Source organism: Aythya fuligula, chromosome 2, assembly GCF_009819795.1.
Source record: "Aythya fuligula isolate bAytFul2 chromosome 2, bAytFul2.pri, whole genome shotgun sequence".
NCBI classification, from domain to species: domain Eukaryota; kingdom Metazoa; phylum Chordata; class Aves; order Anseriformes; family Anatidae; genus Aythya; species Aythya fuligula.
In genome coordinates, this window is record NC_045560.1 from 40,233,126 (window position 1) to 40,251,993 (window position 18,868).

The 18,868-nt window shown below is 37.7% G+C and overlaps 1 protein-coding gene across 1 annotated transcript in view; it reads left to right on the plus strand.

Annotated features, from left to right (window-relative positions):
- LOC116485802 (ubiquitin-conjugating enzyme E2 E2) overlaps positions 1–17,686 on the plus strand; it is a 210,595-nt gene extending 192,909 nt beyond the window's left edge. Inside the window, exon 6 of the mRNA XM_032181444.1 lies at positions 16,916–17,686. Coding sequence (XP_032037335.1) covers positions 16,916–17,013 — 98 coding nt within the window. The 3' untranslated portion in view covers positions 17,014–17,686. The remainder of the gene's footprint in view (positions 1–16,915) is intronic.
- The last annotated feature ends 1,182 nt before the right edge of the window (positions 17,687–18,868 follow it).

Here is an 18,868-nt window from a genome sequence, read left to right on the forward strand (position 1 = left end):
GTCCAAAAAAGGAAGAAAAAAAAAAAAAAGTTTAAAAATAAATCTAAGGCAGCTTAATAAAGGAAAATGTAACATAGCTGTAAAACCAAAATCTGTTCCATGCTGGAGTGTTTGGCTCCAAGTGAGGATTTGGCTGACTTGTGGTCACAACTCTGCTGTTTGGCTTCCATGTCCTAACTCTAAAATAGCTACCCAGCCCTGGGTAATGAGGAACAGGTCCATGCCCCTCGGCAGGCCAGAGTTCTCTGTTCTTTCTTCTCTTCTTCTATACATCTAGACCTAAGAGGAAGCACGCATGATATTTGTCCTCATCTGGTGCTTCTCCATAGCAGAGGCTGCTTTCTGTCAGTGCCGGTTCATGTCAGATGTTCCTTCTACAATTTTTTAGGCTTTCCAATTATCATTCCTTCTTTTCCCCTCACCCCAAGTTGTGAAGTGAGTTTAGAAACTCTGGATGACAGCAAGTTTAAGGGATGAGCCACTTCTCATTTTCCTCATTCCTGTAATATTTTCCCTTAAAGGCATAATCTGCACATTTTGCTACTATCAAAAATCTTTACTTCAGAATCAAATCTGATTTTTTCCTCCTTCCCATTTAGCAGCTTAACAGCTTTGTTCAGGTAATTAAAAGGATTTCTAGTCTTCCCTGTACCCAAATATATTTTCCACTTCTTTGTAATGGAAAGTCATTTTCTTTTAGAATATTTTTGTCAAGACATACAGAAAACAGGAAAATCATAAATACTCCTTGTGCAATAATCCAAAACATGTTTGAGTACATCAGTCAAGTGTGATGAATATTCTGAATAATGAATGAAATTCTTAGAAATTGGCAAAATAATATTTAATTTGGTCAATTTTATTAGGCTGGCTAACCACTGGTGCTTTGATTCTTCTCTGGCACCCACAGGCTACCAGTTGCGCTGTCATAGTACAGTACTATCAGATTTACAACAAAATAACCTCGTTTTTCCATATATCCCGTTTGTAAGCAGCAGAGGGTTGTGTAAACAATGAAATTGCTCTGTTGTCTGAGATTATTTATATTCTTCAGCTTGGAGCTATTTTTCCCTTTTCTTCAGAGTTTGTATACTGTCAGGAAATGGGATGGTTTCTTGGCTGTTTCAGCACAATGGAAAATGATCTTTTTGTATCTTGAGCAGCACAAAATCTATGCCTTGTCACTCAAACATGGCAACAAATAAGAGATGGCAAACAAAAGTTAGAACAGTTAGGAATCACCTCATGGAGTAATGTTATTATGTGATTCTAAGTTGCGATGTAACCTTTCTGTCCTTTTTAAAATCTCTACCTTGGGATGTCTCCAAATGGATTTAGCTCACTCCTGAGGCTTTTCCTTAACAAACACAAAGGTCAAGTGTGGTCTCCGCTATATTGGCACTACTGGATTATAAGCAGAGTGGATGGGTACACGTGGCTGACTTTCACGTAAAGGCCATCCTAGTAAGTTGTCCTGACATAGCATGAAAAGAAAATGAAACACAAAAGTGATCATTTTAGTTCAGCTCTCTGTGACTGCAGAATGACAACATCCAAGTCAGGATTGCCTTGGGAAAAACGCATCAACATCTATTTCATTCATATGAGCAAAGCTCGTGGCTCTTTCTGGCTCTTTTTGCCAGTAAGTACCTATTTGTCTTCAAATACTTCAAATTCCCATGCCATTTCCATTGAACCTGATGAATATCTATTGAAGTAATTTGTCCATGTGTGGACTGATTGTATCGTATGTCCTGGAGCTGGTATTTACAAATTCTAGTCTATCATTGCTTTCTCTTTCGTACCTTTTAAAAGATATTGTGCTGTGCTGTCTCTACCATACTATAGTATATATACTACATGTATGTATACTGCACTAATTGCTATTCTATGGTTTTATTCACATACAGTTTCTCACCTTATGAGCTGGACACACAGCACCAATATGTTGAAGAAATTTATGCACCTAAAGATGCAGGCACACAAGCAGCAGTTTTTTCAGTACTCCTAGGGGAGATATTGGTATCTCAAGTGCCTCTAGGGACTCTGTACAGTCAGGAAACTACAGACTTGTTGCACATCTGGTCTTTATGTATTTGCAGACATGCACACCTGTATGTTTTAAACTCTGTGGACGTAACATATGAAAGTGAAATTAATCATACATAAATGCAAGCAATGCAGCAGCACATTATGAAAATTATGCATAGATAAGCATTAAAAGAGAATTAATTTGCTTGGCCATAAAGAGGTGATAAAAATGTTATGAGATTTTGTTCCTATCAATGGACCAAGTCCCCACAACATGAACCCATGACTGTGGGGATTATTATAACAGCAGGAAAAACATTTGTGAACTGTCATCCTTTTAGTATTTCTCAGGAAAATATGTCTTGGAATATCTCCTAATTATGCATGCAGAGGGAAGAGGCTTGGATCAGGATTGCTGTTTATGTTGGCCTAAATCTTTGCTCTTTTCAGTTACATACTGACAACACCTTATGGGTAGAAGAGCGTTGTTCAGGGGCATAGAGGCATTTCATGTGTTGAGAATTATACTGTTCAAAACTCACAAGACATCGTTAAAAAGATTAGCACTACTACAGAAATAAGGTTGTTTAGAAATATTTAGTTTAAACATGCACTTTCAGAAGTCTGCAATCTGTTTAAGTATATTTTTCTCTGCAATGTGACTGGAGTTAACTGCATAAGAATATTGGTGATTTTATGTACTATAGAATGTAAATGGCAGAGCTTAGTTTTTAAAAATAAAATGTGCAATCTGGATTTTGTGATGTCTAAAGTCATTAGCTATAGCTCCAGATACCTGTCACACATGCTCTTAGCCTATCTTTTTTTTAATCTGGAGTATCTGTAACTCTTCAAAGAATGATGGTTAAAAGGAAGAGTATAGCCATTCTCGAGCAAAAAAAGTCATGTGCCATTCAGTAGGTATGTTGCCTGCAACTGCTCATTGCTCAGTGGTTCAGTGAAAAGTGTAAAATTCCCTCAAAGCACTTCACTCATACATAATATTTGAGAGGAAATTCCCTCCTAACCTCAGCTAATGATCAGATTATGTGATGTAGCATGAGCAGTAAAAGCCTTAGCAGTGGTAATTTAGGTGATGCCATGACTAGTATGCTTCCTAATCCTTTCTTAATTTTTCTAAATTACCTCCTAGTATTCCTACACTGTACTCTTGTATGTGTTCAACTATTTCATGTATGAAACATCTACTTCCTTTTAACTTTATTTAAATGTGTTGATTTGTTTTTGTTTGTGTTCTTTTCTCACTATGGAAAAGATCAGCAAGACCATTTCTTTTTAATAATCTCTTTATAAAAGTACCTGTCACATTTTTTCTTTAGTCTTTTTTTTTTTTTCTAAGCAAAATAAGCTTAGATTTAATCATTCCTTAAATGTGAAAGGTCTGACGATGCTGCTAATTATTTCTTGTCCTTTTCAATAAATTTCCTACTCCTATTGTGTTTTGTTTTTTTCTCTACTTAAGGCAATGTGAGAAAAATTGAACTTCAGATATAATAATACCCAGCCATCAATGGCATTTGATTAAATCAGAGATTGAATAAAATCCAGAATAAATAAAGAGGCTTGTACATCTGTATCAATAAATAAATGTAAATGGACTTTAGCCATCATTAAATTAGAAGTACTTGTAAAAATGTATGAGTGGTAAATGTTAAAAATACAAAAGTTTACAATATGTTTTCTTGCCAATAAACATATGTAACTTAAAATAATGCCAATGCAGATTTCTTATAGTATTACCTTAGAGAGAAGACAGGTCATTTAATGCATACCCATAGTAAATCTTTGTGCAAACCAAGACCAAGAGAAGTCATCAATGTTAAATGTTTTACCAGGTAAAGGGTTTAGATAAAGCAGTTATTTCATATATATAAAATATAAAGTCCTCATCATGTGTATTTTCTTTGTTTCATGCAGATTTTGTCTAGCCAATGCAGACATATTCCCAATTACACTGGCTTAGACAATTCTATTTCCACTCATGAAAATTATTCTTGTTTCCTTAATGGATATATTTTCTCACTAATAGAACTGTATATATATAAGGGAAAAATAATTAAGACTAGAAAGTAAGTAATGTGAGACATCATATTTTATCTGTATCCCTACACTTAATTCTCTAATCTCATAATAATTTTATCTAATATTCATTATTTCAGTTAGTACAAATAGATGAAATCTCAGCTGGAACAAATTGGCATCACTCCTGATCGATATCTTACCCCAGATATTTCAAGTAGACTTCATTCAATTTTATTGTGTTGTTTTTTGTTTGTGTTTTGTTTGTTTTCTTGTTTGTTTTCCCGATGTACCTTTTCTTACATGAAGGCAAGGGCAGAATTTTAAATGTATTACTGTATATTTCTAACTGCCTATGAGCCACCTTCAGGACACTAATTAGCACAACTATTTTAAGGCTACTTCATCCTGTTCTTAAAATACAGTTATTCTTGTTTCACCGTAGAAATCACACCATTGCATATTTTCTAAGTTACTGAAAAGAAGCTTGCTAAATTTGGCTCTTTAGCAGATTCACAAGAATGTAGAGTCAGTCCTGACTAAACTAAAACAATATTTGTAATCCTGGGTGTAAATAAACTAGCTATTAAATCATTTAGTCTCTCACTTCCTTGAGTAGGATTTCAGAAATTAGCATTCCTGAGTCGTTCAGATTCTACCTTTAAAGATGATTTACACTACTGCAAGATATGTCTTTTTGTATTTTGCATGGCTAATTTTCTACATTATTCATCAGGGGAGGAGAAAACAGTTTTTTGTGTTTTTTTTTTTTTCACGGTTTTGCAGATCCATCAAAGGCAAGAAATAAGTCAAATTATATGCAGTGTGTGTTTCGGAATCCCTATTTTCATAGCAAATTAAGTTCAGGTGCATTAATCGGAGTAGTCGACAGTTACTTAAATAGCAAACCTAAAGATGGGCTGTAATGTAAGATTTTGTGTTCATATGGGACACAGAAATAGAACTTTGATTAATAAATTGTAGAATGTTCCATCAGCACAAGGTGTAGAGAAAAAAAAAAAGGCCCTTCTGTGGATCGGAGCATTTTGCAACTTTAAGATGAATTAGATTTTGGAGAATTCTCGAGGGCTGAAATCCTCATCACATGGTTTTTATAATGCGGATTAGATAAAGTGGCATAGAACTAGAAATAACTTTAAAGCACAATATTAAACTAGCAGAAGGAATGCCCTCATGACCTTCCATGTCCTTTTTATCTCTACCTTGTACATTTTTTCCTACAGATCAGTCTTAGCACTTTATAGGCCGATGCCTGAAATCCCTTGACAAATTGACTATCATTTAGCCAGGCATGACAATGGAGTCAGTATGATCCCTCACACAGGAAAGATAGGATATCCAGTGAAAGTTACTTTACCTGTTACTAAATATAAAATTATCACTGTAAATGTCATAAATTCCATCTTCATTCAGGGTTGCCATGTAACTTCATTGCAACTAATCCAGGAGTCAAATCTGCCTGCATGATGAATGCTAATTATTTTGTTTAACCTGTTTTTCCTTCTAGTCCTATTAGAACTTGTTCTTAATTAAGCTTAATTATATTCATGTTCAGAAGTTAATTTAGAATTGGATAGTCCATTTGGTTACTAAAATGAGGTTATTTTCACACTCACCTGCTGATTCCTCATTGCCAGAGCTGGCACCACCCTGCTCCTGTTCTGCAGTACTCCATGTCACCTGAGTACTCAGTATCTCCAGAAGTACTGCTATAACTAGCCTGTGTAAATATTCAGGATGGTACCCCACTTTTCATGCTTTATTGAGCCACTATGCACTACTACAAGCATCTTCCTTGGATGCATCTTTTGGTAGGACATTGTTGCTCTATATTCTGCAGCACCCAAGGGATCAAAGTTCACCACTCTGGACTGTCAGAAACCTGTCAAGTGTCACATGTCACTGACTCCACAGACCCCTGTCTCATACTCTGCTGAAAAGGCACCTGTATTTTATATATTCACAGCACAGTAACATTTTGGAATGCCTCCCCTAGGATAGCGTGAGCCACAGATACAGATGGCAAGCATGAGGTACAGTCTCAACATGCCATCAAGCAACCTGGCTCAAATGACCTGTGCCTGCAGTCCTTAAAAGCCCTAAGAAGTCTGCTCCATTAAAAACCCATCTGGGCCATGGCTACAAAACCTCTGAACATAGAATCATTTAGGTTGGAGAAGACCTATAAGTCCAACCATTAACCCAACACAGCCAAGTCTACCACTAAACCATGTCCCTAAGCACCACATGGTCATTTCCAGGCATTTTCCTGCCACTGCCTCGTGGTGCAACCTCCTTCCACATGTTCCCTGGGAAGAAGGGAAAAATAGGCAGCTTAAATAGTTCAGTGTAAATAGTTAAAATAAGAGGCCAGACTATTTTTGAGTTACTGGAAAACAGTAAGAGGTGCGCTAATGCAAGGCACACCAAAGTTCCTATTCCTGTTCCAAGGGATGTTCGACTTCCCAAGGGATTTCAGGCCGTGGACTATGAAAAGAGAGTCCTATTGGTATTAATAGGACTAAAATTCTTCACCAACCCTCCTCTTTGTAAGTAAAAGCCTCTTGTATTCCTTTGACATTCTGTATGGGATTCCTAATAACAGTTTTGGATTTAAATGAGTTGAATTAATAACAAGATTTATAAGGACGAGAAAGAGAAAATCAGATTAAACCAAAATAAGCAGCATTCATAATGTGTGCAGGCTTTTCTAGTTACTCCCTGGATTAATTGCAGTAAAGGAACAAAGGGATAGATTCAAGAGTAGGATTCAGATGACTTCTGTGTCTGACCTCAAATGACCCTGATGTGTCAGAGTTGAAGATTTTGGTATTGCTCACATTCAAACCCTTCTCTTAAAAGTGAAGATACCTTTGGGACTCATTTTCCTCTCAGCACCAAAATTCAACCAAAAGACCAGACAATGCAGTACCTATACAGTAATATTTGCACCCCTCCCTGTCCCCTGAAAATCCACACAGTAGATGGATCCTGTTGGACCAACTGGTTTCTTGCAGTTTCAAATCTACATTTGATGCCTGTAGTTATGGGATGTCTGACAGTATACAAAGCAGGTCACCCCTTTCCTCTGAGATGGTAATTAGTGGGAAGTGAGAAGAGATAAATCCAGAAAAAAAATATGTTATTTTTTCTTTAAAAGAAATAAATTTTAAACACACTGGTATTCATATGGAATACCTCTCTCTCCTTCAGTAAATCTTGAGACAAAAATAAACATCCACAGGTTGGTTTTGTTTTGTTTTGTTTTGTTTTGTTTTGTTTTGTTTCTGAAAATATAGTCATCAGCCTATGGATAAGTGCCAGTTACAGTATGGATCTTAGCATTTTGGTTGTTTGACAACATTTTGAGTAATTTCCTTATTATCTACTCAGTGATCTTCCATGAAGTGAATGCATATTGTTATAATGTATTTGCTGAATTTTTATCAAGCCATGTGCCATGTAATGTCTTCCATATCAGCTTCTTAGTTGCTAAAACTTTTTTAGTAATTTTTTTTTCCTAATGACAATGACTGTTTCTCAATCAAATTCGTTGTTGTGAACAGATACTTCACTAGTGTATCCATGCTTTTAATTTTGAAATGCATCCAAGCATCAAAGGAAAGGGTGTTATTTCAGAACTTTAATTGTTCCAGCATGATAGCACTTCTAATAGGTGCATGTTCTTCCTTAATTAAAGACAACTCTTCAGGATCGGTACACTGTGCCTCGTTGATCCATGATTGCCTCAGCTAACTCCCAGCCAGTCCCTGAAGTTTATAGAAACCCTGCTAAAAACTGCAGACAGAAAAAAAAAATGACAAGAATGATTTCCCTTGGCAAGATACAGAGATGAATCACTGCCAGAGCTTTCCTTTAAGAGCCATGTTAATAAAATTGGGCCAGATAATACTCCTTATTTCTGAAACATCTTTTTGTGAGGCAGCCTCATATTTCACACAGATCTGTGGTAGGTAGCCTGACAGCAATCAAATGCAAGTCTAGAGAGAGGGATGAATTTCTCCTTCCATGTATCCAAAATGTTTTAGTAAATGGATGTTTTCTAAACCGGATTTGCAGAACTATTTTATTTTTGAAGATAGGTAACATTTTCCTCCAGACATCAGTTTGGACATTGGAAACAACTCATATATGCCTTAATATTTGTGTAACAACTCCTCCAGTCGCTATATGAACTAACAGAAGTCAGATGTGTTTCTGACAATTCCACAGAGCTCAAAATTTAGAATCAAGTCATGGTGTACAGTCTCTTTATGACACATCTATACAGACACATTTACCACAGTAGCCAGATAGCTTGCAAGTGTGTGTGTGTATATATATATATATATATACATATATATATATATATTTATATAGTGTATATATTCTCAGAATATCCTGTGTGATGGAGAAGCATTAGCTCACTTTTACAGATGGGAAATTAAGTCACCACTGTATGACCACTTAACTTTCTTAGGGTCATCATGACTACTTGCAAACCATGAAGACCTTGAGGCACTCCAGAATTTCACTCCTTGCAAGCAGTGTGACATGACTGCTCCCCTGCTTACCTGCCCAGACACGTACCCTGGCTGTACAACAGAAAGAGACCTCAGGATCCTCCATTCTGTATCATATTCCCTTTCTCCTCCTGCACCTACCCTGGTCTCCCCCAGGAAAAAAGGTTTTATGTGTATAGCTACAGGGGTAGCCAAGAACTGGATGATTGGGTGACCATGCCTATGGGATGTACTGGTGAATACAACTTTATAGGAAGCCTTATGAAAGATCATAAGTCTCCTTTATCCCTGTGTTAGCACAGTGACGACTAGGCTAGCTTTCCTATCTAGGGAAAAAGCCATTTTTGAAAACTTAGGCTTTATACAGTCTCCAAGCTATTTTATATAGCACGGTTTTCACTTAGTTCCCTAACTGCGGAGGTGATGAGTGTAAATGTTCAGATCTGCTGAGACCGTGTCTCAGGTTCTTCAACATCTGCCCTGTATTTCCTTTTTTCCCATGTTATTCCTGGAAAGACAGTCCTGGGTTTCATCTGAAACTGAGAAGTGACATAACAAAGTCAGTCTTTGTTTCTTCTGACACCAATACGTTAGATCACTTTGTATCTAAGAAGAATATGTCAAAGGATATCTTACTGAATCTCTCATTATTTTTCTTTTGTGGGAAGAACCCTTGAAGGACTGTTATGGTTTAACCTGGCAGGCACCACATAGCCGTTCAATCACTCCCCCCACCCCAAAGTGGGATGGGGGAGAGAATCAGAAAAATGAAATTAAGAAAAGGTAAAAACTCATGGATTGAGGTAAAGACAGTTTAATAGGACAATAAAGGAAGAGATTATGATGATGATAATAACAATAATAATTATGATTATAATTATAATTGTAATTATAATATACAAAGCAAGTGATGTGCAATGCAGTTGTTCACCACGTGATGACTGATGCCCAGCCAGACCCTGAGCAGCAGCCAGACCCTGAGCAGCAGCTTCTCCCCTGCCCCCCAGCCAATTCTCCCCCACTTCTACTGTTCAGCACAATGCCACATGGTGTGGGACACCCCTTTGGCCAGTTTGGGTCAGCTGTCCTGTCCTGTCTCCTCCCAGCTCCTTGGGCATCCCCAGCAGAAAAGTCCTTGGCTCTGTGTAAGCACAAGGTCATATGGTTGTCCACTTCACCAAAGCCATGTCAGCTATAATAGAGAGACTAATGAGGTACATGAGCTCTAAAGCAATTCCAGCAGGCGTATTTTGATGTTTTAGCACACTGACGTAGCCTATATATATCAGAAGTATTCTGTTGAGTGTTGAGCTGTGGCCAGCCAAATCTGCACAACTAGTTCCCGAAACAAGAAGCAGAGTTTGTTACACTCCATATCATATGATTTCTGCTCTAAGCTGTAATTGCTAAAATGGATAATAACTTCACTGACTTTCTAGAATTTGTTCCTTTCTCCTCTAAGGACCACTTTTTTTTTCTTTACTGAAACAATCCATTTTATTTGTTTTGCTTTTTATAGTGTTTATTGATCAGTTCGTCTTTCTTCAGTACAATTTTCAAAGAGCCTCATAGATGGATAAATACATTATCTTTGGATAGTTGGAACTGTGATTTTATGAAGGCCAGGAATAAATTGTGTTTCTGCTTGTAGGGTGTGTAAAGCAATCCAGAGCCCCGCTACTGCTCTTTGTTCTGGCTTGAATCATTCTGTTGTTCCAGTTCATAAGCGCGTGTTGATCAGACTTCCAACTGCGAGGCTAGTTTTATTGCTGCACAAACAGGGATTAGTGCCACGCTGTACTCGTTTTCACTCGTGCCCTGATTTTTGAGCACTGTTTTCAAAGGTGAAAGGTTAGTGGAGTAATTCAGTGTGCCACTTCACCTGCCTTTGCCTCCAAAGAATTACTTAGCCTGTGCATTATTATTAATGATAGCAAGAGAAAGAGCAGCACTGCCACTATAAGATCACTGAAGGATCCTATGATGCATTTCACATACCTCATTTTCCACATCAAGACACACAGTATCCTTGACATGGTCTTCTAGGAGTTCATTAAGTTTAAAATAGGTGACATGTGGCAAACTGTGGAAACTTCCTAAGGCAAAGTGACACTATAAATAAAATTACTCACAAACAATTCATCTTTTCTTAATCCCTTCCTCTTGGAGTATTAAATTGTTCGATGACATATTTGGTGCAGCATGTCTCGCATTGCTTTTGACTTCAGTTTTCACTGGCTGGTCTTCCTATAAGACTAGCCAGGATGTCACTGAAAATAACATGAGAATATAAATAGATACAAAATTTAATTTTTAAAATTAAGTTCAAAGATATTTTTGGTGTGTATACAGCTGCCAGCATTTGCTGTTAAGAAAACTGGTGTTATAGGGAATTATTAGTTTCTGCTTTTTTCCCCAATCTTTTTTTTTTTCTTTTTTAGTTTGGCTTTTGGGACCTATTTCTTAAACATTGGTACAATATTAAAAACCACAACAATTGGATTCAGAAAACTTGGTTTTCACTGCAAGCCAATGTGGGAATATATACTGTCCTGCACTGCTATTTGCACTGAAATCACCAAACAAAATGTAGTTATTAAAAATATTAAATTTAATTTGGTGGAGGTTCATTTCTGGGTAACCAATCCTGCCTATGCTGCTATATAAAGATGATTCCAAGGCTGCTATACAGGAGGTGACATACGGAGCACCTGCACTTTTCCTTAGAAGAGTTTGAAAAAGCAAGCACTCCCAATTTTTTTAATTCAAATAGCAGCACAGCAGAATACATGGAAAGAGCCCTAAAAAATCAATCAGTATTCCAAAAATCAAAATCTCTTCTAAACATGTAACTGAAGTCCAAAGAGATAAAAAAAAAAATAATAAAAATTTTTAAAAAAAGCTTTTTTTAATTTTTTTTTCACACAACTGGTTCAAAGAAAGGAAAGCAGATTTAACTTTTGGTGACTGATGTTTCAGTACGTACAAGTAGTTCCATAGAGCCTCTCAATGGGATGCCTCTCATAGCTATGAGAAAGGAGTAGTATATGGCTCAAGAGACAGAGTAAGACCTTTCAAGTTGCAGCTAACCTTTGGAAATTCTTCCAGTTTAATTCTGCTTCATCAGCTGGAGGCCAACTCTTCAAAATTCCCCCTGATACAGAGCTGAATCTAAACCAAACCAAAAAAAATAAATAATATATATATATATATATATATTTCAAATATTTGGCTAAAGAAATTACAAGATTTTTATAGGACTGTGGTTTTTAGTTTTTAAGGTGATCCAGAAATCTTTCTGAGAACTCATTTCTGATGGTGTAATAACTGGCTCCATCAGCTGTTCTCTATTAAAACTGTAAAATGCTGCAATAGAAATATTATTCTATTTTATAAATGCTCATAAATATATATATAATATATTTATATAATAAATATATATAATGCATACAAACACCCATAATATGCATTTTAAGTCTAAATGTGTGTCTCGTTAACCGTGTTGGCACTACCAATTGAATTTCATTGCATATCATGTGGCTGATGGAGAAGGCACATTGAAATCAAGCTGTTAAATACACTATCTCCGTTTTTTATTTCACTAGAGTATGTTTGCTGTATTTTTAAAAGAGCATTGGAAAGCCCAGGAGATGAATTCTGCTCTGAAATTGCTATTTGCTGACATAGAAATAGCTGTAAAAATACAAGCAGAGAAAAATACAGTGTAGCAATATATTTTCATTTATTTGGGGGAAAAGTAGTTTTAAAGAAGAATTATAGTCTGTCTTCCAAATGATAAAGCAGTGTAACTAGCATTAAGCACAGCTGAAATTTTGTAATGACCAAACCTCAGCTCATCCAAATCCCCAATAGCATTAACTCCCCAGAATTGGGCTGTAAATTTGATTAGCCATACAACAGATATGAGATACAAATGTTCTTCCTTATACAGTCATATTAAGTGGCTGCAAAAGAAGATGACAAGTCATTGCAGGGCAGCACATCCAACCACAGAAGCGAGACAGGAATTCATCTACCCCAGCTCTTCTCCCCACCACGTGCAGCACACGATTGCTCTTTGTTGTCCCAGGTTCCCAAATATCCAGCACTCTGCTGGTGTGTCCCTGTTTGGCCACAGGACAGAGGGGAAGCTGTGTGTGGAAGGTGTCACACCATGGCCACACCAGCTCTCAAGCCAGGCATGGTGATCTGAGAGGTCCCAACAGTTGCCCATGGTTTGAATGGGTTCATTGCCCATGTTTCCAAGAGTGGCATTGCCTGAGACTGTATGTGTGACAGTGTTCTCCATAACAATTTTTGTTCTGTTTTTGCCTTAATTTATAGCATTTGGAATGTGGCTTAATTGTGCTGTTCTTATTAGTAATTTATTGTGGCTTTATTGTCATTTATTTCACTAGGTCCTTCTGACAACACATTTCTTTATATTCTGAACCCCTGGTTTTCACTGACATTTGGACAAAGCCCCACTGGGAGTAGATTTCTGAAATGAACCCTGATTCACTGATGAATCACACTACTTCTTAAAAAAAAAAAAAAAAAAAAAAAAAAAAAAGTGGTTTACTAGTTATGCAAACAAATTTCTAACATTGAGAATAAAACCACAGATATATACAAATGGAAAATAAGAAACAGGTTTACAGTAATGAGAAATGGAAACATGGGAAAAGTAATTCTGAGTTTTGAGATCCAGTATTCCTTTTCATCTTTCAGTTGGATAGTTTATGCAGCAGTTGTTTTATAACTACGTCTTTGGCCCTACTAATGATGATTTCATAATGCTCCTTGTGCTATGTAGCCCAGCTGAGAACCAGCCATTAGCCAGTTTGTAGAGAGGGCAAATGGGTACTATCCTTTCTTCCTCTTCTTCGGTCTTTTGTAGGACTTGAACACTATGGGCATAGGCTGTGTGTGTTGAGGATGAAATCTTCAATATTATTTTAATTAAGCTGCTTTTGTTTATCTGATAAATTTCATTTTATGGCCTGTTGCCATGAACTACATAGAGATGGTAACTCATGACTCACTAAGTGGTGAGAGATGTCTCTTTGGGTCTGCTGCCCAGCTGCCTCCTCCAGCAGGGACAATGTGGCTTGGGCCTAAAGATGCCCATCTTCATGCAGGTGCAAAACAAGACCGTTTGCATGTCTGGAGTTCACACACCATCCATATGTCCACCAGCACAAATGCAGTCTGTATCAACTTGGTCAGTGTGACACTAGTTGGGTGACTGATCTAAAGTGAAAAGTTTCCTCCTCACCTTGACTTCCCAAACAAAGGGAAGTCTTGACTTCCCAAACAAAGCCGTTGTGCCTCCTGATGGTTTTATGGCTTCATAGGAACTGCTAAAATAAGCTGGCTCTTACAACACCTGTTAAAGAGTCCTTATTAAAGTCCTCACAAGTAATGACAACACAACTCAAGACCCTCTGGCAGAGATGTGACTTAGGAGCCTCTCTGGCAAGAAGTATTTGTCCGTTCTTTCAGCTTGGGATCTCAAACTAGCAAGTGAATTTGCCAGACTGTGGTTTTGTTCTTTTATTCAACGTTGTTGTAAGCAATAAAATGTATAGACAAGCTGCCAAATTGCAAAGAACAATGTTATTTCTGCTATTACTGAGAGCAACTTCTAGCAGCGTGCAGTCCACAGCTGGCTGTGGGTGCTGCTGGTCCTGCCCATGGTAGGGCAGGCAAGTACTGCTCCTTACATCAGCACTCCTGCTTCACACAGGCAGGTGCTAGTGGAGGAGGCCCTGACTCAAGGCATACACCCCAAGATGATAGTTGATTCACAGACCACTCTCTTGGTGGGAATTTACACACCTCCAGCAAAAGTTAGATAGACCTCAAACATCTTGCAGGTAGTCACCTGTCACCTCCACTCCTTCCCCAAATACAAAACAAAACACAAAAAGACAAAGGCTTACAGTTAAATATTTCTTTGTCTTCACAGCCAGCATCATCACCAAAACATGAATTTAGACAGTATTTTAAAGTACTGCACACAGTTACTGCTTTAGCAAAAAAAAAATCATCTTTCCTCAGGCTGCTTCATTCCCTTCCTTCTTCCCCTCACACACATGTGGTAGGGAACCACCATCTTCACTTCAGCGATATGGAGGACATCACCAACACACGGATCTGGGAATTCTTTCCACAGGAGACACAACCCATTGTGTCTCACATTACTGGGTTTCAACTGATTTCCCCACTTCCATGGCAAGAACAGCTCTTGCTGATTCAGCCACCACAACAGAAAGTAGCCACCCTCCCATGCCAGGAGGAGGTAAGAGAAGGAACCTGTACTTCCCAAATACTTCTGAAGATATATGTTATTGAGATAGTACTTGCTGTGTTCCAGATGACTACGCCATGACATCCTTGCAGGCAGTCATCATCAGCTGCTCCAGAGGCCAAAACACACCTCACCTTTCCCAACAGCACCAAAAGCAACAAAGTCATTACATTTTGCTCCAAGGATTCCTTTTGAGTTCCACCCTTAGTCTCCTTCTTTCTCTAGTTGTGAGGAAGTGTTTCTTCATGCAGGAGGGTGTGGGAGGTTGGTGCAGTGCTGTCAGACTCATCCCTGAGCTTTACAGCCACTGTGATAAGGTTTCCCTCAGGCTATTCCCTAATTTTTTGCCAAGAGAAGTTTTGCCCTTTCCCATTACCCAAGTTGCTCATTTACAGTTCTTCTCAAACTTATTTCTAGCCGTGAAAACTTTGCACTCCTTAAACACCAGTAGAGTGTCAGCCTCCCATCTGCACAGGCCAAAATCCTTCCAGTAACCCCCCATATAGTTCTTCTCCTTGTCTGAGGAGCTAAAGGTTATATACTTTCTATTCTGAAACTTTTTAAATGGATCTTAGCTCAGCTATACCTCTTTGACACTCATATGTGTAAAAATAGCAAAGTCCAGGCCTCGATGACCTCCTCTGGATATATTAAGATATTGAAGTTAAGCATATGCAGTAAGTGCTTGCAGGACTGAGACTACGGGGACTTAGCATGCCATAGCTGCAGTGGTAACTTGCCTTACTAATTTAGAAGGTGCAAATTTAGGATTCAAACCACAGGCTCTTCCTGAAAGTGCAGGGTACATATTCAAAGCAAAAGATTTTTTTTTTCATCAGATATTATCCACTAATATTCAGTACTGTTGGCAGTAAGCCAATCAATTGATTTTTGGCTAAAGCAATGTATTTATCCTATCATAAACGCTTACCATCAAACAAACAAAATAGCCCAGATTTACTCTGCTTTGCAGACAGCCTGACATCTCGCTCCGGGAATCTCGGTGGTTAATAATGCTGCGCAAACACAACACTCAGATTATGACTGTACCAGGGAAGCTGATATTCATATTGTTCAATGGCACCATCTTCAGTCAACTATAGAGCTGATTATTAACTACCTCTAATAAGAAATCATATGCATCTTGCCTAAGTCAGGGAAAAAATGGTATCAGTGCTATTGAACTTGCATGGTGTGGTGATACTGTCTCAGGAAACGTACTGTTGCAGGAGAACTCTCAAGAGTATGGGTCCCCCAAAAAAGAAAAATCTCCATGCATTTCATCTACATTAAACTGAGAAGAAAAAAAAATATTGCCTGAGAAAAATGTTGATTGCACGGTGTCTCTTCTGGGAAAGTCTTTTCTTGGTTTGTTTTTCTTAGAGAGCTAGCTGGTTTTATTTAATTGTTTGGGAAGTAATTTGTAGATCTAGATTAATGTAAAATGACTTTTTCTGTTTATTTCTTGTTTTTCGAAATACTGAATTAGCGAAAGAAGACTGAATCATACAGCATGCTGGCCATATGAGCACTCAGAATGATCTCACAAATTAAGTGCCAGTTCCCAAAGTTTGGAATTAATTTTTCCTGCTTTGAAGATAGTACTCATTGCCTCATGCATTGCCCATGGAAGTTTAATACAATAACTAAAGAACTTTTAGTATGTTTATTCATATCACCTGAAATTCTTCTTGCCACTTTTAGCTCAAACTGAAATTATTGGAACATTTGTTCATGAGGCAGAATTTTAGAGAATGGTTCTAGTCATATGTCTACCAAAAATTAATAAATAATTGCCCAGCCAGCTCTTCCCCTTCCTCTTGTTCTTTTCCTCCTGTATGCGTGCGTTTTCAAAATGAGAATAATATATATAGGCACATTGTTCTTAGAGTTAAAGCCAAGAGAACAGAATAAATCTGAACCTGAGAATAGCTTTTTCATCCTTCCCAGGCTGACAAGCATTTAATGGTTTGTGTTTCCTTTTCAGCTGACCCCCTGGTTGGAAGTATTGCCACTCAGTATATGACTAACAGAGCAGAGCATGACAGAATGGCCAGACAGTGGACCAAGCGATATGCCACATAGGAACCTCCTCTAGGATTTGCTGGACCTGTGCAAGCACATTCACTAAGTGCATCAATAGCCCTTCCCTTCATTCTTATTTTTTATTAAATTTTGAACCATTTTGTGACAAAAGGTTGTCCTTACTTTCTTTTTGTTTTTTATTTTTATTTTTATTTGTTTGGGGGTTTTTTGTTCTGTTAACTTGAAAGTTGTTTCCCTCAAATGTAGACAGGGAATTTTGGTTATCAGTGCAAAGAATGTTGGATCTGTAATAGTATAGAGCTTTGTCACAAAGCTTTGTATTGTGTGTTTTTTTTTTCTTTCATGTGGTTTTTGGGAAAACAAACAAATTCAGAATTATATCTCGTTTCTACTTAAATGTAGTGTTTAGGGTTATTTTTTTGTACTGAAGTCTTTAATGGTGGGTGCATGCTACTGGGAACAAGTTTTGTATAAAAGCTTAAAATCAAGAATCACTGTGCATTACTAAGACTGTGTTTATCACTAGCCTTCCGTTTCCCACACAAAAGGCTATTGCGTTGAACAAATTAATATGTATTTTGATTTACTTAAAAGAAAAGTGCTTGTAAATTTCTTAGGGACCTGCCACTTTTGACTGTGGATCAGTTGATGTACACTTGTATTATTAAAGCACTCAATAAAACACTGTGGCTGATAAATGCACTTTTTGCAAGACGGTGCTTTTGCGTTTGTGCCGTATAGGCTGCCTAGTCCTCACATAATACAACTACAGGTTAAGCAGCTATTTTTAGGCCTAGATTATTCATTTGTTCTTAACAATACTCGTCTTAACTTAGAATTCTTCGTTGTGTAGATCTTTCATATACAAACATCTTCCAAATTTTAAGGCCATTCTTTCACATGCTGGTGCTCAGCTCAGCTATTCTGAAGCTTCTTGCTGAATCTTTTGTACTATAGCTTCACTATATCCATCTTGTTACTTTTAAAATGGTTGGCTATAAAAATAGCCTTGCAATGAAAGCAGAATATTGATGACGATTTTATACAGCGGGCCTCATTTTGCCTTTCTCCAGGCTGTTTAATTGTAAAAGCAACTGTTATTTAAAAAAAAATAAATGAAGGTTTTCGATGGGAAAATTGAGCCCATTGCACCAATCATTCCCAGCACATTCAATGGCAAGGGTATTTCTATTCAGATTTGACCTTCAAGCTAATTTTAGATATGCAGCCATAGAAGGAAAACTTCTTCTTGGCTAAGGAAATGTGTGGGTGTTGTGATTTAGAAAATATATACTGTGATGCTGATATCTAAATGTTCTTTGTGTTGCAATGGCATCCTGGAAAATCCCTGTCTCATATAATTAAATGTTACAGATGCCATATAAAGTGCTTTGCTGCCCTCTCCCTCTCTCTCTTCCTCATACATTTAAGGAAGAACTTACCTTAAGGACGATACGTTTCAGTAGGAACACCATAAGCGTACATGGAAACCCAGTCCCATTGCATGCCAACCCAACTTTGACTGTCCTGAAAACTAAAGAAGTCAAGGTGACAGCACAGTTCCCCTACACCAACCACCATGCGGCTCAGCACAGCCAGGCTGTTCTGCTTTACCCTCAGCCATTTGCTACTAGTTGAACAGCTGTACATCTTGAATCTGCGGGTGAGTTATCCTCTGTATGAATAGAAGCTGAATTTTATTGTAGGTAGTGTATTATAACTGCTGCCCCAAGAACAACAGGGATCTTGAAGAAATAATCAGTCTGTTTTGATCAAAGCAAACGGAGAGTCTTCTGGTGTCTGCAGAAGGCAACTGCTCACAAGTCCAGCCAGGCCAACAGATCCCAGATGCAGACGTGAAAGAGTAATAACAATTTAAAAACAAAACAAAAGC